Source organism: Arachis ipaensis, chromosome B9 (assembly GCF_059453495.1).
Source record: "Arachis ipaensis isolate K30076 ecotype BB chromosome B9, ASM5945349v1, whole genome shotgun sequence".
NCBI lineage: Eukaryota > Viridiplantae > Streptophyta > Magnoliopsida > Fabales > Fabaceae > Arachis > Arachis ipaensis.
Window position 1 is genome coordinate 116268232 of NC_142444.1, and position 22726 is coordinate 116290957.

Below are 22726 nucleotides of genomic sequence, written 5' to 3' on the forward strand. Positions count from 1 at the left end.
GTTTTCTCTTGATCCTGGGGATCTACTGCAATCTGGTTATAGCCTGAGTAGCCATCCAGAAAGCAGTAATAATCATGACCTGCCAGTCTTTCTAGCATCTGGTCTATGAATGGTAAAGAAAAATGATCCTTTCTGGTGGCTGTATTGAGCCTTCTGTAGTCAATACACATGCGCCACCCTGTAACTGTTCTTGTAGGAACCAGTTCATTTTTTTCATTATGAATCACTGTCATGCCTCCCTTTTTTGGGACGACTTGGACAGGGCTCACCCAGGGGCTATCAGAAATAGGATAAATAATCCCAGCCTCTAGTAATTTGGTGACCTCTTTCTGCACCACTTCCTTCATGGCTGGATTTAGTCGCCTCTGTGGTTGAACCACTGGTTTAGCATTATCCTCCAATAAGATTTTGTGCATGCATCTAGCTGGGCTTATGCCCTTAAGGTTACCTATGGACCACCCAAGAGCTGTCTTGTGTGTCCTTAGCACTTGAATAAGTGCTTCCTCTTCCTGTGGATTTAAAGCAGAGCTTATGATCACTGGAAAAGTGTCATCTTCTCCCAGAAATACATATTTCAGGGATGGTGGTAATGGTTTGAGCACGGGTTTAGGAGGTTTTTCCTCTTCCAGAGGAAATTTCAGAGGCTCTTTTATCTCCTCTGAATCCTCCAAATCAGGCTGAACATCTTTAAAGATGTCTTCCAACTCTGATTCGAGACTCTCAGCCATGTTGATCTCTTCTACCAAAGAGTCAATAAGATCAACTTTCATGCAGTCTTTTGATGTGTCTGGATGTTGCATGGCTTTGACAGCATTCAACTTAAACTCATCATCATTGACTCTCAGGGTTATTTCCCCTTGTTGGACATCAATGAGGGTTCGTCCAGTTGCTAGGAAGGGTCTTCTTAAAATGAGAGTAGCACTCTTGTGCTCCTCCATTTCCAGCACTACAAAGTCAGTGGGAAAGGCGAATGGCCCAACTCTGACAATCATGTCTTCAATCACGCCTGATGGGTATTTAATGGAGCCATCAGCAAGTTGGAGACATATCCGGGTTGGTTTAACTTCTTCAGTTAAGCCTAGCTTTCTGATAGTGGATGCAGGTATTAGGTTGATGCTTGCCCCAAGATCACACAAAGCTGTCTTGGTGCAATTACCTTCTAATATGCATGGTATCAGAAAACTCCCAGAGTCTTTAAGCTTTTCAGGAAAGCTTTTTAGAATGACTGCACTGCATTCTTCAGTGAGGAGAACTCTTTCTGTTTCTCTCCAATCCTTTTTATGACTCAAGATCTCTTTCATGAACTTGGCATAAGAAGGTATTTGCTCAAGTGCCTCTGCAAATGGAATCTTTATTTCAAGAGTCCTGAGATAATCTGCAAAGCGAGCAAATTGCTTATCCTGCTCCTCTTTCCGGAGTTTTTGAGGATAAGGTATCTTGGCTTTATATTCCTCAACCTTAGTTGCTGTAGGTTTGTTGCCTACAGAAGTGGTTGAAGAAGCCTTTTTAGAGGGATTGTCATCAGCACTTGTGTGTGTCTGATCCCTTACTGGCAATTGGGTGCCAGAGTTAGAAGCTGGAGTGACGCGAGACGCCAACTCCTTGTCTGTTCCTGGCGTCTGAACACCAGAACTGTGCCCATTTTGGGCGTTCAGCGCCAGATCTTGCCCATTTTGGGCGTTCAGCGCCAGATCCTTGCTTGTTTCTGGCGTTGAACGCCAGTCCTTGCTTGTTATTGGCGTTGAACGCCAGTCTTGGGCATTGTCTAGGCGTTCAGCGCCAGCCTTCTACTAGATTGCTGGCATTTTAATGCCAGAATTACTTTTCCCTGGGCTCTTACTGTCCTCAGGTGAATTTTGGGTGGTTTGCTCATTCCTTAGCTCTTTGCTGCCTTGAGGTGGGGTATTTAATATTTTCCCACTTCTTAATTGAACTGCTTGGCATTCTTCTGTTATTTGTCTTGACAGCTGCTGCTTTGTTTGCTTCAATTGTTCTTCCATATTTATATTAGCCATCCTTGTCTCTTGTAGTTTATCCTTGAATTCGGCTAACTGCTTTGTTAGAAAGTCCAATTGCTGATTGAATTCAGCAGCTTGTTTTACAGGACTAAGTTCAGCAGTTACTGTTTTAACCTCTTCTTTCATGGAAGGGTCACTGCTTAGGTACAGATATTGATTCCTGGCAACTGTATCAATGAGCTCTTGAGCCTCTTCAATTGTCTTTCTCATGTGGATAGATCCACCAGCTGAGTAATCTAGAGACATCTGAGCTCCTTCTGCAAGCCCATAATAGAAGATGTCTAACTGAACCCACTCTGAAAACATTTCAAAGGGGAATTTTCGTAGCATCTCTCTGTATCTCTCCCAGGCATCATAAAGAGATTCATTATCTCCTTGTTTAAAGCCTTGGATGTCCAGCCTTAGCTGTGTCATCCGTTTTGGGGGAAAGTATTGATTCAGGAATTTTTCTGTCAGCTGTTTCCATGTCCTTATACTGGCCTTAGGTTGGTTATTTAACCATCTCTTAGCTTGATCTTTTACAGCAAATGGAAACAGTAATAGTTTGTAGACATCCTGATCTATTTCCTTATCATGTACTGTGTCAGCAATTTGTAAAAATTATGCCAGAAACTCTGTAGGTTCTTCCTGTGGAAGACCGGAATACTGGCAATTTTGCTGCACCATGATAATGAGCTGAGGATTCAACTCGAAGCTAGTGACTCCAATGGAGGGTATGCAGATGCTACTCCCATATGAAGCAGTAGAGGAGTTAGCATATGACCCCAGAGTCCTCCTGGACTGTTCATTTCCACTTAGATCCATGATGGAGAAAGGGAGATGATGTAAAATAAAAAAAATTATTTTTATTTATTTATTTATTTATTTATTTCGAAAATAAAATAAATTAAAATAAAATAAATAAAAATGGTTGAAAATTTTCGAAAAAAATGAGGAAAGAGAAAGTGGTTAGGATGTTTTGAAAAGGATATGATGATTTTTGAAAAAGGTTTTAAATTTTGAAATAAAAATCTGAATTTTAAAGGCAAATTTTGAAAATTTACTTTAAAATAGAGAGAAAAGATATTTTTAAATTTAAAGAGGAGAGAGAAAAACAGTAAGATAGCACAAGATTTAAAATTTTTAGATCTAATGCTCCTTGTTTTTGAAAATTTTGGAGGGAAAACACCAAGGAACACCAAACTTCAAAATTTTAAGATCAAGACACAAGGAAAACTCAAGAATACTCTGAAGACTCACGAGAACACAAGAACATGAATAAAGAACACCAAACTTAAAATTTTTAGAAAACCAAACCAAAATTTTCGAAAAACAAAGAAAAATCAACAAGAAAACACCAAACTTAGAGTTTGGCACAGGATTTAATAGAAAAATTATTTTTTGAAAAAGATTTTTAATAAAATTGGTGCCCAATCATCAAGAACATAAACCAACACTCTAGCCAATTGGGCAATAAATGTAACACTTGTTTTGAAGAAGGATATTTTTAACCAAGAACAATAATAAGAGACTCTAAACCAAAAAGAAAAATTTTCCTAATCTAAGAAACAAAATAAACCGTCAGTTGTTCAAACACGAACAATCCCCGGCAACGGCGCCAAAAACTTGGTACACGAATTGTGGATCACACTTTTCACAACTCGTACCACTAACCATCAAGTGCACTGGGTCGTCCAAGTAATACCTTACGTGAGTAAGGGTCGAATCCCACGGAGATTGTTGGTTTGAAGCAATCTATGGTTATCTTGTAAATCTTAGTCAGAAAGTCAATTATGTTTATCAGTTCAAATTGTAGAAAATAAAGGAGTGCGAATTAAATACTTGTTGTGCAGTAATGGAGAATATATTGGAGTTTTGGAGATGCTTCGTCCTTTGAGTCTCTACTTTCTCCCTATCTTCTTCTTCACACACGCACATCCCTCCTATGGCAAGCTGTATGTTGGAGGATCACCGTTGTCAATGGCTACCATCCTTCCTTTCAGTGAAAATGGTCCAGGTGCGCTGTCACCGCATGGCTAATCATCTGCAGGTTCTCAATCGTACCAGAATAGGAATTACTATCCTTTTGCGGCTGTCACTACGCCCAGCACTCGTGAGTTTGAAGTTCGTCACAGCCATTCAATCCCAGGATCTTACTCGGAATACCACAGACAAGGTTTAGACTTTCCGGATTCTCATGAATGCTGCCATCAATCTAGCTTATACCACGGAGATTCTGATTAAGGAATCTAAGAGATATTCATTCAATCGGATGTAGAACGGAGGTGATTGTCAGACACACGTTCATGGAGTGAGGAAGGTGATGAGTATCACTGATCATCACCTTCTCCATAGTTAGGCGCGAATGGATATCTTAGATAGGAACACGCATGTTTGAATGGAAAACAGAATTACTTGCATTAATTCATCAGGACACAGCAGAGCTCCTTACCCCCAACAATGGAGTTTAGAGACTCATGCCGTCAAAGAGTACAAAATTCAGATCTAAAATTTCATGAGATACAAAATAAATATCTAAAAGTTGTTTAAATACTAAACTGGTAACCTAGGTTTACAGAAAATGAGTAGACTATGACAGATAGTGCAGAAATTCACTTCTAGGGCCCACTTGGTGTGTGCTGGGCTGAGACTAAAGCTTCTCACGTGCCTGGGCTGTTTTGGGCGTTCAACGCCAGGTTGTAACCTGTTTCTGGCGTTGAACTCCACTTTGTAACTTGTTTCTGGCGCTGGACGCCAGACAGCAGCATGAAACTGGCGTTGAACGCCAGTTTACGTCATTTATCCTTGAGCAAAGTATGAACTATTATATATCGCTCAAAGGCCCTGGATGTCTACTTTCCAACGCAATTGGAAGCGCGCCATTTGGACTCCTGTAGCTCCAGAAATTCCATTTTGAGTGCAGAGAGGTCAGAATCCAACAGCATCAGCAGTCCTTTTTCAGCCTGAATCAGATTTTTGCTCAGCTCCCTCAATTTCAGCCAAAAAATACCTGAAATCACAGAAAAACACACAAACTCATAGTAAAGTCCAGAAATATGAATTTTGCCTAGAAACTAATGAGAATAAACTAAAAACTAACTAAAATATACTAAAATCTATATGAAATTACCCCCAAAAAGCGTATAAAATATCCGCTCATCAGCCAGCCAGGTTGTATAGGGCAGTTCCCTGATAAAGCCCACTTCGAGGAGGGCTTTAATCTATTTTCTAACCTCGGCTACTCGGTCGGGAGACATTTTTTGTCTCCTCTGTGCCACAGGTTTAGCCTTGGGGTTTACGGCTAGTCGGTGAAACATTAGGTCAGGATCTATTCCTGGCATATCGGCAGGTGTGAATGCAAACAAGTCTCTGCTTTATCTTAGGAGTCGTGAGAGATCCTCTTTAAGATCGTATGGGAGGTTCTTATTGATGAAAGTGTATTCTTCTTTGGCTTGCTCTATTTGCGATTTCTCCATGTCCCCTTCTGGTACCGGCCTAGATTGTCCGTCTTGTCGGGCATCCAGGTCGGCTAAGAATATGCCGACCACATTGCGGGATTTTTTTCGCAGGGATAGGCTGGCGTTGTCGCATTCTACTGCGATCTCTCGGTCTCCGTGGATGGTTCCGATGGAGCCGTCTTCTGTTGTGAACTTCATGTGAAGGTATTTAGTGAAGATGACAGCGGAGAAGTCGTTGATTGTTTTTCTTCTAAGGATGACGTTGTAGGCGGTGGAGTCTTTGAGGACTACGAAATCGGATAGGATTGTCTTTCTTTGGTTTCCCGTCCCTATGGTGAGGGGAGGACGATGGAACCATCTGGTTTGAGGAAGTTGTCTCCGAGCCCAGTGACTCCGTTGCGGTGTGTCTGTAGATTGTCATTGCGGAGTCCGAGTTTATCGAAGGCTCCTCTGAAAAAGATGTTAGAGTCTGCTCCCGTATCCACCAGTATTCTTCTGACAAGCCCGGTTCCGATCTTTGACGAGATGACAAAGGGGGCGTCTTTTGCCGAGATCCCGTGTTGGCAGTCTTCGGGGGAGAACGTTACCGCCCTACCGGTGGTGGTGGTCGGTGTTTGGTTTCTGACTGCTAGGACTTTGAGATCCTTCTTGAGTGCTGATTTCGATTTATCCAGGGTGTCTTTGCCTGTGATGATGTTTATGATTATGGTCGGGTCTATCTCTGGGCTTTCCCTGGGGGTTGTCTCTACGTTCTCGGGTTACGTCCTTCTCTTTCTGGTGATCTGTCACTTTCTGCACGTTTAGGTTTCCTGATAATCATGGCGAACTTGGGGAGTTTGCCGTCTCTTATTGCTTGTTCGAGACTGTCCTTTAGGTCAAAACAGTCTTGTGTCCTATGTCCATAACCTCGGTGGTAGTCACAGTATAGGGTTTTGTTGCCACCGGTTCTTTCTTTGAGTTGTCAGGCCTTCGGGAGGATACCTCGGTCTGCTATTTGGTGGTATATCTCGGTGATCGAGGCTGTTAGGGGAGTGTAGTTAGAGAATTTTTCTCTGGGAGGTCAGTTTATGTTTGCTGATTTGGGATGTTTCTTCTGGTTTTCTCTTGGTGGGGGGATGTGTCGAGGTGCCGCGGTGCCGTGCTGTATGTTGTCGTGCTGCCGTTTATTGGCGGCTATAACTTGGCTTACCTCTTCGTCGTTTATGTACTCTTTGGCGATGCCCTGGATTTTGTGCATGGTCCATACCAGTTTGGTGGTGAGGTGCTTCCGGAAGTCTTCATTCATGAGTCCATTGGTTAAGCATAGGCTTGCGACTGAGTCCGTCTACCATCAAGCACTCGTCGTTGAATCGGTCAAGGTATTTTCTCGTGGACTCGTCTTGCCTCTGGGTAACTCCCAATAAGCTTATGGGATGTTTGGCTTTGGTGATTCTGGTGGTGAACTGGGCCATGAATTTCCGCGAGATATCGGGAAAGCCGCCTATGGATCCATTGGGAAGGGCGTTGAACCATTTAATCGCGGGTCCAGCTAGGGTTACTGGGAAGGCTCTGCATCGAACCACGTTGGGGGCCCCTTCCAGGTTCATTCTGGCTTCGGAGGCTGTTAGGTGTTCCTGGAGGTCCTTGGTTCCGTTGTACTTCATGTCTGTAGGTTTGTTGAAACCCTTGGGGAGTTTTGCTTTCTGGATTCTTTCAGTGAAGGGGGTAGCTCCCATGATTACATGGTCGCTTCTCGTACATTTGGCTTCTCGATGTCTTCGGTCGTCATCGGTGTCGTGTCGAGGGCTTGGGTCGCGAGAGGCGCTACGGTTGTGCCTTTTGCCGTGCCGCCGATCGGACGACCTGGCGTGTCTTCTGCCGTTCGCGTCGTGCTGATGTCGTCGGTTGCGAGAGGCGTTGCGATCGTATCTCCTGTTATGTCGTCGTTCGAGCGACCTGCTGTGTCTAGCCTCATGGCGGGACTTTGATCGAGACGTCGCATTACTTGCGTCCTCGATGTGGTGTTTTTCCTTAGCTGGGACTCGTCTCTCGAGTTCTTGTACTCGGAGACAGAGGTCTTGGATTATCTGAGCTGCTTTTTCTCCCAGGTTTTTGGCAATCGGTATTTCAGGACCGCTCTCCTTGTTTTGCGCCGGGGTCTGGCAAATAGTGCTCGCTATCCTTCCATGAGTTGTAGTCTCTTGGTGTTCGGGAGTCGGGTTCCTTGTTCGGGAGTTATCGTGGTGGCTCGGAAATTGCTCTTCGAATCCATCCGCCATTCCGTCTCAACGTTGCAAGTTCCCCACAGACGGCGCTAATGTATTGGATGCCTCCGGTACGGGTTGAGAGATGGATCAGGAACTTGCAGGTCGAGGCGGATGCCGGATTGTTTGACTGGAGCAATGGGGGGTGGTACCTACAAAGACACTCTGGCGCTCAAGTCAGAATGGATCTGAGAGGTATAAGGTGTGTAGAGTGGATGACGTACCTGAGGGGGCCTGGGGCTCCCCTTTATATAGGAGGTGGTAATTATCTTATCTTATCTTATCCAGTTAAGATAAGAGAGGTATTTGAATTTGATAGTTGGTTAGAAGCTCTAGCGGGCCGGTTCCAGGCCTTCTAGAATGGTGAGACGGGTCGAACCGGGTAACCAAATTCAATGATCCTTCCGGGTATGGAATTCGTGGGCCGGATCCGTAACAGATTCCAATACTAGCCTCATAGTTTGGGTAGAGTAGAGTAGTGTTAAATAGAAACTAGAAAGCCTAACAACAGTAAGAAAATATTAGCCATTTCATTTCAAGTGAATGACAGCAATATAGTAATGTATTTTACAGTTTTGTGATAAATGTATACGAAAATTCTGTGCTTGACAAGTTTTCCGATTGACACTGTTTCTTGTCTGTGTATGGTTTACTAGTCATGTTGCTTTCTCCATGTAACTCTCTTTTGTACATTGTCACAGGCGCAAAAGGAGCATGATTTAGTTTCATTGCATGCCCAATTCCATCATCATCCTGTTTTAGCTACAAAGAACCTAGTTGAAGAAAAATTCCAAGATGGTGGTATGGACAATGATTACCCACAAAATGTTTAATATGGGGAATTGAAGAAGCTTGATTGTTTTGGATGGTGGATGGATAAGGAGATAGGTGGAGATTGTAACAATTCCTTGATGGCTTCAGTTTCTGGCAATTACTGGAAATCACTTGATGCTAATAATGAGGATAAGGAGGTATCTAGTTTACGAGGCATGCACTTGGATATGGACTCATTAAGTCCCAAGAACAACTGTTTAGTATCATTGACTTTGCTCTGGGCATATGCTGGGGTTAGAACAAAGGTCAGTAATGATTTTTGGTTTTCCATAGCACTATATATTCCCCGTTCATGACTTAGACGAGATATGGTTTCTGATTTATTTATTTACTAGAATGAGCCCCACACGACGCGCAAGAAGATAAATTAATGATAATATATAATAAATATTAAAAATTGTTATATTTTGTAGAATTAAATTAAATGTGTAAATTAAAGTTAAATTAAAAGGTATTTTATTTAAAATAATTTATAATACAAAAAATTTGGATATTAGAGTTGTATGTACAAAATGACATTTTTATTTGGTGGTTTGATTTTTGTATTTGTTTTAGTTGATGAATTTAGTCTTCTTATGTGGCCTTCGTTCTCCTTTTTTTTTTAATGGTTGTTGTTAGAGTTGTTACTTTCTTCTTTCTGTGTAGGTTCTTGTGAAGACATGTTCTTTATAAATTGTTGAGTTATATGTACTTTTTATTGTGTTATTTGTTCCATCTTTGCAAGTATATTCTTCTTTCGAATATGTGTCTTGAATTTATATAGTTTTCTTTTTCCTTAATCTCTTGATGGTATGTGATCTTCATCTAATGATATTAGTGTTGGCGAATTTAATTCCTATAATTAATGAATAATTTAAATTAGAAATAAAAATAATGTCTAAAATAACTAAAATAAGTGATTTTTTTGTATTACCTGTTTTATTTGTTGTAAGAATAAATTACCATTTGTACCCATAAAAGATACAGATGCTGACAAATGTACCCATATAAAAATAAAACGACAATTATAAGAGTACCTGGACGTTGGTTACACAATTGGTCCGTTAGGGTATTCTTGGCACACGGAAACTATCTTCTGTGGGTACAATTGTCGTTTTCTTCTTATATGGATACATTTGTCAACGTTTGTATCTTTCATGGATACAAATGGTAATTTATTCTTTGTTGTAATGAGTGTTGAGGTTCAGTATTTTTTGTTGGAACAAATGTCTTGGTAAGAGTGTATTGTTTATAACTTTCTTTAAGATTAAAATTATTTACATTGACTTCAAGTATAAGTGAGGTTGCACAAATTTTTCAATTGGGGTGGTGTTTCAATGTCATTACTTTTCTGGAGTGCTATTAGATTTGAAACAGTGGTACCCAATAATTTTTTTGCTTCGCCATCAAATAGTACAAAAGTTGTTGTACTACTTTGATCTGAAACCTTTAATTGAATTTCGAACCTAAAATAAGTATTGAGTTAGTAACTAATAATTTGATAGATGGGATTATGAAAAATATATAGAGTTACCTTATTGTTGGATAGTGTGGTGTTTGATTACATGCGTCACAAATGTAGTTATCTTCTTTTTCATATACTTTCTTTTTACACTTTTCACATTCAATATAATTATCTCCATTGAGTAAGTTTGAGATGGTGTGTAGTTCGGAAATAAATTTTTTGTACTAAATTTGATATTATTTGAAAGAATAGTAATAAGAGACTTATATAAGTAGCTCAAATAGTATGGAATTTGAATATTTATAACGTAAAATTTATTATGATTAATAATATTATTATGACATTTGTAATATGGATGTTTATTGCATTGAATGAGTTATTTATAAAAATTAATAAATTAATTATTAAAATTATAAATTTATTGTGTTGTTTACAACGGTAATATATAATAAATATAGAAATATGGATTTAATGTCTTTGTAAGTTATAAATTTAGTTAGACGCTATTAATTTCTAATTATTGTCGTTGGTAATTATTGTATTATTTTTATTTTTTTTTTGCTGATTTGAAAATAATAGATGATTTGGTAAAAATTGAGTAATTGATTTTAAAATTTTGTCAAATAAACAATGTTGCTAACATAACATTAATAGGAGAAGAAAGATGTCTTAAAAATAATATGAATAAACTTAATTATCTACTTTTATATATTAAGAATTTCAATTGAGACAAAATGGGGATGTATGTTTGGTGAAATTGAGGTTTCGGCTGAAGTATTGGCAGAGAATGTGATACAGTGTCAAACTCCTTTGCATTCTCCAATTCTACGTAACCTGCAGTAACAGGCTAGCCTGTAGTGAGATCAGAGAATTTGAATATCTTGAAAATCCAACTAAATCTGTGAGCCATGTGGGTAATGAAATCAAACCAGAAGATGAGGTACGGCTTGAAGTGCGACTACTTAAAATTTTAAACTTGGGTCCTCACAGTGTGGGTTGGAAATGCTCTGTTCCCAAATGTGAAAATTGTAAAATTAAAAAAGACAAAAATAAGAATTTCCAGATCGGTGAAAGCAATCACATGAGCTCTAGGGATGTGTTATTTCAGAGATTAGTTAGTGACAAGCTTTTTAAATGGTTGGTCTTTAAGGTTCATGAAGGAGGAAAAGGGCCGAACATGTTGGACGCTGAAGGCCAAGGAGTTATACATTTGGCTGCTGGTCTTGGTTATGTGTGGGCTATGGCCCCTCTAGTTAATGCTGGTATTAATCCTAACTTCAGAGATGCTCATGGAAGAACAGGACTTCACTGGGCATCACATTTTAGGAGGCCAGATTCTATGGGAAACTATTTTCTTGTGCCTATTTATATTAGTAATTTTAGGGATGTTTTCACTTTAATGCAAGGTATATATATAGGGTTTGTTTCGTGTTTGCATCATCACATTGCTATTTATTCTTTGGTTAAATTAAATTATGTTCTTGATGTACTATATTAATTTTCTGTTCAGCCATTATATTTCACTTTCATCTATGATAGAAAAGTATGCCATATTTCATGCTAAGGGGTCTATAGTTTTTAACACTTAGATCTCTGTTAGTCTATTTTTAATCATTGCCACCATATTTTGTGGTATATCTATATTAGTATAATGACTATGCATCTTGACTCTGTTTTCTTTTCATTCTCTTCAGAGAGGAAACTGTAATTGCACTAGTCAAATTAGGTGCAGTCCCAGGTCTTGTTGATGACCCAAAATCAGCCTTTCCTCGAGGGAAAACAGCAGCTGATTTAGATTCAAGTAGAGGATATAAAGGTATTGCTGGATACCTGGCTGAGGCAGATCTTGTAAATCAATTGTCTAGATTAACTGTTAATGAAAATGAGAAGGACAACATTGCCACAAACTTAGCAACTGACAATGCATTTGAATCTGCTGATACTGATTCATCAAAGATGACAATGGATGAGCAGTGCTATCTAAGAGAGTCGCTCGCTGCTTTTCAAAAATCAGCTTATGCTGCTGCTTCAATCTAAGCAGCCTTTAGAGCAAGATCATTCTGTCAAAGACAACTAGCCAAGAATAGCAGTGATATTTCTGAAGATGCACTTGACCAAGTTGCTGATTCTTTGAACAAGGTTCAGAAGATGGGTCATTTTGAGGATTATCTGCATTCTGCAGCTTTAAAGATTCAAAAGAGATACCGCGGGTGGAAGGGAAGAAAAGATTTTTCGAGAATATGCAACCGCATTGTAAAAGTTCAGGTACTTGTGCACATAGAATGTATTTTACTAGCAGCAAGGTCATGCTTGTCTTGTAGGTGATTTTTTATTTTTTATTTTTTTATTTTTTTATTTTTTTTTGAGTTTTTACAATTCTTTCCTTTCGTTTCTCCATAGTATATGCTTCTTTATATACAACCCTCAAATTGTTGTGATGGCTGTAGCTTTTCTTTAAATGTAACATACTGTTATTTCATTTAGTATTAGGCATTTCCTTGATTTGCCTTGCAGAGTCAATTCTTACTGCCTCTGTCCTCGGTGTCGGGTTGGTCAGTTTGCATTAGCATTTCATCAATTCAGTTTATTTGCTTCCTCATTTGACTTGCTTCTTCTTTTACAGGCTCATGTTAGAGGTCACCAAGTTCGAAAGCAGTACAAAATAGTTGTTTGGTCTGATGGTTTGCTCATTATTTTGGCATACTCGGAACAGACTGGTGATGGTGGTAGCAGTCAACCACAGCCTGTTGAGTAGTATTTGACAGGAATGGCGAAGAGTAACAGTGACTTACTTTGGATGATAGTTAGTAAAACTGTAAAATAAGTAACATCTAACATAGTTTTATTATGGAAATTCTGTAAATTAGAAAGATAAAAGATAATTCAGGAAAGCAAGGGGAAATGTATATACAATACAGATGTCCTTTTTGTTCCCCGTTTTAGGCATGTAGAAGACAGTTCTATTTGCAATATAATTGACTTAATGTTCAACTACAAGGAGAAAGACAATTATTAGGGAAAAATCCTTTTAACTTGTTTGTAAACCTTTCTCATTATTTTTATAGGAATCTTAATTTGCAAGTGGTATATTATTAAGATAATTATGAAAAATAGCATATTTATACCAATTAAAATACAATAAAAAAGTCTGCAAAAATATGTATTTTGATTTACACAAATATTTGATAAATATCAATTATCAAATTAGTCATGTATTTATATATATTACGTATTTATGTATTTTTTTTTTTTTTTACCAAAGATAGAAGACTCGAACCCGAGTTTTACGCATTGGCACGTATTTATGTATATTTGAAGTCTGCAAAAGTCTACTTGTAATCAAATTTTTAGAATAAAACCATTAAATTTTAACACGAGAGACATTGAAAAATTTTACGAAAATAAATATGTGAATCTAAAATACCATAGGATAATTGAAATAAATTAAACATCAAAAAAATAAGAGATATGAAAAGTAAGTTTCTTTGAACAAATATTACCGCATATATAACTATAAGAGTTGAAGATGAATTTTCTTTTTCTTTTTGAATTTTAAACGGATTCAAATAGTATTTACATTTATTTTTGTTTTTTGTTTTTAATTAAAAAAAACAGAAAAAATATTTTAGAAACACAAAAATAATTACCAAATTTGACATCATGTATTTAAATATATTATACATATTATTTTATATATTTTTTAATAAAATTACTAATTACCAGGATAATCAAATAGAATGATTAAATCTATCATAGTTGAATAATCAAATTTTTATATAAAACGTAATAAAATTTTCTTACACATTTTTCATAATATGGTATTAATTTTAATAAACTGATAATTATAAAATAAGATAAAATAAACAAAAAATCAAAAGAAATTTTTTAATTCAATGAATATGTTTAATTGTGTTTCAATATAAATAATTTTTTTTTTTTTTTCAGAGAAAGGAGGGTCGAAGACCCCAAAAGCAAAAACGGGAAACTGAAACCTCTTAACAGAAAAAATTTATCTTTGATAAAACTCAAAAGATGTATTCATTTTAAAAAAAGATAAGATATTAAATGATTGATATCATTACTTAGATAAATGATATAACTGATTAAAAGATTTAGATATGAATGATAAATGAAATGGTACTTGAAACTTGACTTCCTTAAAATTAGTATATATAGGAGAGTATGGGTTCTTTCAAATAAGAAATGCAAAGTGATAATTATAATCCAAGAATGATGATAAAGAAGAGAAAGAGTTGCTGCTTGCATTTGAGATTGAGAAGTGGAGCGGAATGCGATTCTTGTGATCAAGAAAATTATGATTCTTTCACTTGCTTATCAATGGCGGTGGATGCATGTCGTGAACAAACCTCTTCATGTTTGGAGAGAATCAAGAAGAGAAAAAGGGAAGAAAACAAGAAACCGTCGTTTTCATGGGGATGTTCAACTGAGCTAATGATGTATGACGATCCATGGAAGCTGAAGAAGGTGCTGAACAGCAGCGACGTGGGGAGCTTGAGTAGGCTGTTGCTTCCGAAGGAGATGGCGGAGCCGCTGGTGGCAGCGGTGTTGGGGTACGACGAGAACCAGAAAGAAGGAATGGAGGTCGAGATATGGGACGTTGACACACAGTCAATGCACAGTCTTGTGTTCAAGAGATGGGGTTCTTCTAGAAGCTATGTCTTCATGGCCAATTGGATTAAAGACTTTGTCAAAAGAAGGTCTCTCAAGTCCGGCCATGAGGTTGGTTTCCACTGGGATCCTTATGCCAACCGCTTTGATTTCTCTGTTCTCAAGGCTGCTACAGAGGAGGATTTCTCAAACTGAATTGTTTGCTTTGGATGAGGAGATGGAATTTCAGTAGTCTAGCTTCTTTTACTTTCTTTTCTTCAATCCTTGTTTTTTATTATATTTGTTATCAATAACACAATTGAATTATACAAAACTTTTGTTTGCAGACTTGCCTTGTAACAAATATATATTATATTTTTCTTCTTTCTCTTTTCTCTTTGTTAAGGGTCAAATTATGGATTTTTTTTTTCTACTTTAAATTAAAAGAAATCATTATTTTATCAAAAAAAAAGTAATCAAACTTTAATTTTCATTTTTTTTTGGCATTTAGTTAGAGTTCGTCGCACCCTCCATAAATATCAGACTGGGTGAGAAAAAAAAATTGGAAAGTTGAATATTGGACAATACCGCCGGCGGTCAATGGCAAGTTGGCAATTATTATCATCGTCTCCAAGAGTATATAGAAATAGACAAGAGTACACAGAAATAAGCCATATTTAACAATGGTGCAGCAGGAATGGTGCTTCCCACCACCTTAATTTTGAAAAAATCTAGTTTGGTTTAACAATGGTTGCCATTGCCAATAATTATAACTAGCTAATAATTAGCTAATACCTTTTATAACATTCAAAATCATACTTAGAGGTTTCTTGGCGTTTCTGGTAATATTGTTAATTTATTAATAGATCGTCTTAATTTTGCATTATTTGAAACTAGTGGAAATTTGTTGTGTATGATGCTTAGTTTGTTCTTAATCCAAACTTGGTCCTTGCAGACTGGCAGACCAAACAGCGTTTGTTAGGTTTTATAATTAAAGTTGAAGATTAAGATTATTTGGATAAGATGTTATATTAAAACCAGAATCGAGTAAATCTGGTTTAGGTAAAAAAAATTGGTCAATTATGGTGATTTTCTCACTCTAATGTGATCCTTTGTTCTATTATGCCATGCTGCATAATTTATAGGGTTACAAGTCCAGGGTTGGTAGTTCTCAAAACAAGTTCGGCATGATCAAGTTGTCCAACTGACATTGTTTTGTGCATGTGTGTTTAGGTTTTAGGGTTTAGTAATGACAATTATAAATAAATTGCAAATGTTGATTCCCAATCTCCACTTTGCTTTATTATTCCAATACTTGCCTCTTCATTTGGGTGGATCTCTGTCTAAGTGTAAAGAAGAAAGCCTAACAGCAGTAAGGAAATAGTAACCAACATCTCAGGTGAATGACAGCAATGTAGTAATGTATTTTACAGACTAGTCATGATGCTTCCTCCATCTGACTCTGTACATTGTTGCATGTGCAAAAGGAGCATGATTTAGTTTCATTGCATACTCAATTCCAGCATCAACCTGTTGCAGCTACAAAGGACCTAGTTGAACAAAACTTCCAAGATGGTGGTATTGACCCACATAATGTTGAATCCGGAGAATTGAAGAAGCTTGATAGTTTTGTAATTTGTGTTATTTTGGAATAGAAATTTAAATTGTAATTTGTGTAATTTTAGAATAGGCATTTGAAGGTGTATTTGTATAATTTTGCAACCATATAATGACATTAGATAAAGAATTGGTATGGATCATTGTACTTTAACTGACCATGATAAAAGTCCATCAAGGAATTTTCTCCTTCTAGCTTCAAAAAATAAAATAAAATAAAGTAAAAAAGAGAGTACGTTTTTTTTTTTTAAAGTATTCTAGCTATTTAACATCCAAACATAAAACAAATTCTATCATAATCGATTTTAAAATTTCAAGTATATTGTATACATATATAGTCAACTATTGAATAATCTTTCATAACTAATCCAAAGACACTTGTTTGGCTTGAATGGTCGACTCTTCAAGGTATAAATGATACATATACTTTTGTAACTGATCAGTAATCACATCAATTCAGTACATGAAAAATGCATCTCGTTGAAAAGACTCCCGCAAATCCTACAATCATGATGGTGCCTTGCCGGTTACTCGCCCGGCAATCCATCCGAGACCATCATACAACCCTTCTCCAGTGAGGGCACAACACGCTTGTATATGCCAATCATGATCCTTGATGCTGTGAAGAGATAGCGCATCGGTGATCTCAGCAGGTGTCATGGCATCCTTGATATCTTGTTTATTGGCAAAGACGAGGATGACTGAGTGCTGCAATTCGTCGTGCCCCAGCAACCTGAAAAGTTCATCCTTCATAATAGAGATCCTTGCTCTATCGCTACTATCTATCACCGCAATCACAGCATGTGTTCCTCGATAATATGTTGCCCATGATGTCCGGAGTCTTTCTTGTCCGCCTAGATCCCAAACCTGAAATGAAGAAAACAGAGTGAGTAATACGGTCAACATGTACAGTGGCAAAGCTTGGAACTGTTTTACAACATGCTAACTTCATGAAAATATGCACAATGTAAAATTGTCACCAGGAATACAGGACAAATTTGAAAAATAATTAGCAAGAACTCAAACGAAGGTTGAAACTGTCAGCCTTTACAAAACCAAAAGAATAGAAGTAGAAACATAGTTTTAAGCCATAAGGAGATGTCTTCCTTTTCAACTGTTGATTTAATTTGGGATCACTTCAGTGCTCATGAAATGTTTCTTTAGCGAATATTCAGAGATTGGCATGCACTGTTATAGCTAAGTAAGCTTTTTTTTTTCCATCTTGATTCTTGGCTAATACCTTTTGTATCCATGCAAGGATGACCCTCTTTTGTATGTAAACTATTGAGAGGAGATCATTCCCACACAAACAGAAACACCCAGCATTCAATTTAGTAGGCCAAAAATGGTGATTTGATATTTTGAGACATAAGACTTAAGAGTATCCAAAACAGTCTTAGAAAACAGAGAAATAACACATGAAAACTGATTAATATCCACAAATTTCGTCAAGAACTATCTTCAGTACACATGTTTCATCCAACTATCTCCAGAACAAGATTTTCAATATAAAAAACAAAAAACTAGAAGTGAATTTTACTGACGACGAGAAAAGTGAGTAACAACTGGTAACTATATCTAACCAACTCTAAATAAGGCTTCTAGTGTAGCATACTACCCCCACTCAATCCCACCCAGAAAATGTAAAATATTTATAAGGCTTTTTGCTGTATATGTTCTATCAAATGAAAGACTGAGAAGAAACATTTATACAGATACACAAACCCCTACCCAATCACCAACAATACTAAATAAGTAAACAACAGCTACATGAAAGGGAAGCATTGAAGCAAGATAAGCACATTAAAACAAAGTGAATGGTGTGAATTGATGAAAGAAGGTTAAGTAAGTGAAAGGCACCTCGAATCGAATGTTTTTGTAGACAACCTCTTCAACATTGCTACCAACAGTAGGGTTGGTAGTGACAACCTCACCAAGATGCAACTTGTAAAGGGTAGTGGTCTTCCCAGCATTATCCAAACCAACAACAACAATCTTATACTCCTTTGCAGGGAACAACATGAACCAGAACCGCGATGCCATTGCCCCCATCTTCTTCAGATTAATCACTTAATCAATAATCACGCAAACCAATTAGCTATTCCAATGAAATCCCATTAACTTTGAGAGAAAAGGGTATCTAAAAATCTAAATTTCAACCAAAAAAGAACCCAACTTCCGTTGGATCAAATCAATGTCAAGGGTATGGGTATCGATAAAAGTGCGGGAAAAGAAAGAACGAAGAAATCGATCAAACCTGAAACCGGTTCCAAGGAGATTGCGAATAGAATCGGAATTGGTCGACGGAATTGGAATCCAGACGGAAGGAACCCCAAATTTCCTATTTTGCGTGCACCAATTCACGATTTTGTCGTGTGCTTGTGTAGTGTTTTTTCTTTTCCAGGGAAGAGAACAGCGTAGGAATCTTAAATTGTGCCGACAGCGTGGCGACCCACGTCATTTACAATCTTTTATTTTAGATCTTTGTATAATAAGCATGGTTCTGAAAATCGAACCGGACCGGCCGGTTTAATCGGATTAACCAGGAACTGGTCACTTAGTCGGTCCGAGTAAGGTCAGAAACCGTCTGACAAAAATTGGTAAAAAATTGGTCAAATCGACAGTTAACTGGTAAACCGGGAGAACCGTCCAGTTTTTTAGCGGTTTTTGATTTGAAAGTTGAAATGCTAAACGGCGTCGTTTTGGCTCTTTTAAAAAAAAAGAAAGAAAACACCTAAACGTAAACGAAGCCCTAAATCCTAATCAGTTTCCAGAAATCACCCAAGCAGTTCAGCACCCATAGCCATCAGCCCTCTTCGTAGTCTCATAGACATCAGCCTGCCACCAGCCCACCACCACCAATCGAGCAGCCCACCGCCATCGCCGCCGCATCCCGCAGCCGCAGCAGCGACGACGTTGACCATTGCAACCACCACCGCGCCCTGCTTCGTCACCGAGCTCGCCTCCTCTTTCGTCGTCGCCGAGCTCGCCTCCTCCTTGGTCGTCGCCGAGCTCGCCTACTCGTTGGTCGTCGCCGACACCGCGTCCTCTTTCGTCGCCGTTACTCGCCCCCGGTAATATTCTGTTCTTGATTTATTTACTGCCTTCTGATTTTGATTTATGAGCTCGCCTCCTTCTGATTTTCTGTGCTTGTTTTTATGATTTATTTGTTTGCGATTTTGATTTATTTGCTGCCTTCTGATTTTGATTTTCTGTGCTTGATTTTGTTTTTTTATTTGCTGAGGTTATTTGTTCATGATGAATTTGTTTGCTGCTTCATTATTTTGGTTTTTGATTTTCTGAGGTTATTTGTTCATGATGAATTGATTTTGATTTTTGATTTGCTGAGGTTATTTGTTCATGATTTTCTGCACCCCCCCAGCTCTCGTCACTGCCACAGAGAGAAGTTGAATCTCTTTGCCCTGCATCGTTCCGCCGCTCTCTGCGCCGCCACCACCAACTCTGGGCGGCACTACTTCTGCTCTTCTTCCCCTTTCCATTTTCCAATCTGTCTCTGCTACATTCCAGGTCCCCTGCCTCATCCCTGCTTCCTGCTCTATTTCTTTACTTTCTTTTATTAATTCTGTTGTTAATTTTAGTTAGATTGCTGATTAATTCTGTTTGTTAAGTTAGATAGATATATATACTGTTAGGTAGCTAGGTTGTGGTTAGAGGATTCTAGGCCTGATAATTGCTCCGTTCTTGATTATCCAACATGGCTTAATACTGCTTGTTTACTGAATGATGTTGGTGTGATCATTGCTGTGCTGTTTCTGTTTCATGTGACCTGATTCTACCTGTTGTCCTGCTGAACTGTACTTGTGAAATTAAGTTTTGATGCTGCCTCTGTACATGCAATCCATGCTTTTCTCATGTTAATTACAATTTTTGGATTCATGTGCTTGTATTTTGCTGCTACTTGCTGCTCAAATTTCTAGAAATTGCTCTGTTTTTAAACTTGCTACTTAAGAATTGAACGTGGCACTTTTCAAATTTTTAGTATCACTATATTTCTCTTCCTTAATGATCTATGAAGTTGTTTAATTATAAACTTTGATGTTTGAAGTTATTTATGAACCTCTAATATTAAGTTATGGATAATTTATTATGTGAAATTTTAAATTTTATTAAGTTAGAAATTATTGAATTTATATATTTAAAATTATTTTTAGATTTTTTAATAATTTTATTTAATATTTAATTAAACCGGTTAAACCCGGTTGAACTCGATCGAACCAGTGAACCATTGAACCAGTGACCTCACCGGTTTATTGACCGGTCTGGTTCTCACAACCTTGATAATAAGATTGATCTTTGTTACCTTTATTTTTTTTTTGGGTACATATTACCTTTATTTTTTTAACTTTTGATGGTTGGCATTAGGGGTAGCAAACGGGCCAAAATTTGCTGGGCCGGTCTGCATAATTCATCGAAAAAGACGGATTGGACTAAAAATTTGAATCCGGTAAATTTAAAAAATTTGTCTAACTCGTACCGCCTAATCCATGAACTTTGGTGGGCTTCGGCGGGCAGGATGGACTTTTCCACCGGGCCAGGAATTTTTTTGTCAGGGCCATTTTTTTAAAAATTTCTATAATGTTATTGATCTACAAGAGGATGAAGATGATAATTAAAGATGTTTTAAATTATATTTTAGATTATGTTTTATATTTAATTGATTATAAACTTGAAAATGTTTAATTATATGTTTTGGACAATTATTTGTTTTGCTTTGGACAATGTTAGTTTTATTATTTTGTTTTAAAAACTTGGTTTATGATTATGTTTATTACATATTTCTAATGATAAATACTTTAATATTTGTGAATTTAGAAATTATAATTTTTTTATGTCTTTAGAAATTATAAATTTATTGAAATGGTTGTGAAATTATATATATTGTTTAATATTTAATAATTTATAAAAAAAGAGATTTGACAGACTTAGTTCGCTAACCCGACGTTAAGCAGAGCGGCCGAGCAGGATGAGATAGCAAGAAGTGTCATGTAGATAAACATTGCTGCTGACATATGGAACTTTAAAGCACAGATATTGGTAGGATGATTTGAATAATTGAGTTGCAAGAAGAGTTGTTTGCGACCAAGCAAGGTGATTTGAGCATCACTGCATACTTCAACAAATTGAAGGAATTCTGGGAAGAATTGATCATTTTTCTCCCGTACCAACATGCAAGTTATGTGTTGAAGAGGTCTGGACTTGAAATTGTGAGGAAGTACAAATAAAATATGTGTGTGGTAAGACTGTTGAGAGGCCTCAGTAATCAATATGCTGTTGTAAGATCACAAGTAATGCACATGAAGCTGCTTTCCCATGTTGATGTTGCCTTCTTATTACTTCTGCAGCAAAAAAAAAATAGAATGTAGAACCAATTGAATGTAAAACTTAGATGGCCAGTACAGGTGCAAAGTCAAATTTTACTATGAACCCTAAGCAAGCCAGAATATGAGATGGGATAGAGGTGGTAGAACCTCATATGGAAAAGAAGGCAGAACTCAATGATACAAGCAATATGTTTTTTGTAACAAAAATGGTCATACAGAGGACACATATTACAAAAAAATGGTCTTTCACACCATATGAGAGCTAGAAATGGGGAAGTATAATGAACAATATAATTACTAATGAGCAAGATGAAGAAATCAACAATGTACCTCAGGAAGTTCAGAATGACTTTAAGATAATATTTTCTGCAGACCAAAAGTTGGCATTATTGGCATTTTTAGAGAAGCAAAAATCGCAACAGCAAAGTCATAATCAAACCATTACATTACCATGTAGCCAATGTATTGCATTTCTCATGCCATTAGCCACAACTCTTGGGTCATTGACTCAGGAGCCATTGACTATGTTTCATATTCAATTCAAGCAATTAAAAGTCTCTACTACATTAAATATGTGCATATAAACATACCTGTGGAACTCAAACTGTCACAGATATAACTAGTATCATAGGTTGCGTTTGTTTACAGAGACAGAACATTAAGACAAGGACACATAGATACAAAATCGTATTTGACAGATGAGATATAAACAAAGACATTATGTTCAGAGACACTGAATTAGTGTATTTTGTGTCCATCCTAACAGGAAGGACACAGAGACACTAACAAGGGACATAATTTATTTTTTATTTTTTTTATTATGCTTGTTAATTTTTTATAATTATACTTTTTATTATTATATTTTTCTTCTCAAATTTTTTGAATGAAAAAAAATGAGAATAAATTAAATTTTCATAATTTATTCTATTTTATTACTAAACAGAATACAAGGACACTAAATTTTGTGTCGCTGTCATTTATGTCTTGTTTTGTCCTGTTCTTAGAAACAAATACAGCCATAGAGTTCACTACACAATTTCATTTAGTATATGCATTGTTTGTTCCAAAATTTAAGTTCAAGCTAATTTTGGTGTCAAAGTTAACTGGTGATCTAAAATGCAAAATTATTTTCGATGATTCTAACAGTGATATATAGGATAAAATTTTTAAGAAGAAGATTGGA

The 22726-nt window shown here is 37.0% G+C and overlaps 2 protein-coding genes and 1 pseudogene across 2 annotated transcripts; 2 read left to right on the forward strand and 1 right to left on the reverse strand.

The window, feature by feature from the left end:
- LOC107615740 (calmodulin-binding transcription activator 1-like) overlaps positions 1–12731 on the forward strand; it is a 90640-nt pseudogene extending 77909 nt beyond the window's left edge.
- A 1448-nt stretch (positions 12732–14179) lies between these two features.
- Positions 14180–14800, forward strand: LOC107615739 (B3 domain-containing protein At2g33720-like). Its single transcript, XM_016317776.3, has one exon. The coding sequence runs from the start codon at positions 14180–14182 to the stop codon at positions 14798–14800; it is 621 nt and encodes a 206-aa protein (XP_016173262.2).
- Positions 14801–16480: 1680 nt separating this feature from the next.
- Positions 16481–18647, reverse strand: LOC107617494 (uncharacterized). The gene is made up of 3 exons (XM_088499538.1): positions 18459–18647; positions 18062–18270; positions 16481–17068 (listed from the first exon to the last, which is right to left on the reverse strand). Exons 2-3 carry the CDS (start codon positions 18251–18253, stop codon positions 16709–16711), a joined length of 552 nt encoding a protein of 183 aa, XP_088355664.1. The 5' UTR covers positions 18254–18270; positions 18459–18647; the 3' UTR covers positions 16481–16708.
- Positions 18648–22726: the final 4079 nt, after the last annotated feature.

Bases quoted from the DNA above. Each gene is read 5' to 3' on its own strand.
- LOC107615739 (XM_016317776.3), top strand. From the start codon at position 14,180: ATGCAAAGTGATAATTATAATCCAAGAATGATGATAAAGAAGAGAAAG.
- LOC107617494 (XM_088499538.1), bottom strand. From the start codon at position 18,253: ATGGGGGCAATGGCATCGCGGTTCTGGTTCATGTTGTTCCCTGCAAAG. The intron at 17,069-18,061 runs GTGCCTTTCACT...TCTTCATTTCAG, and splicing joins ACAAAAACATTCGATTCGAG to GTTTGGGATCTAGGCGGACA.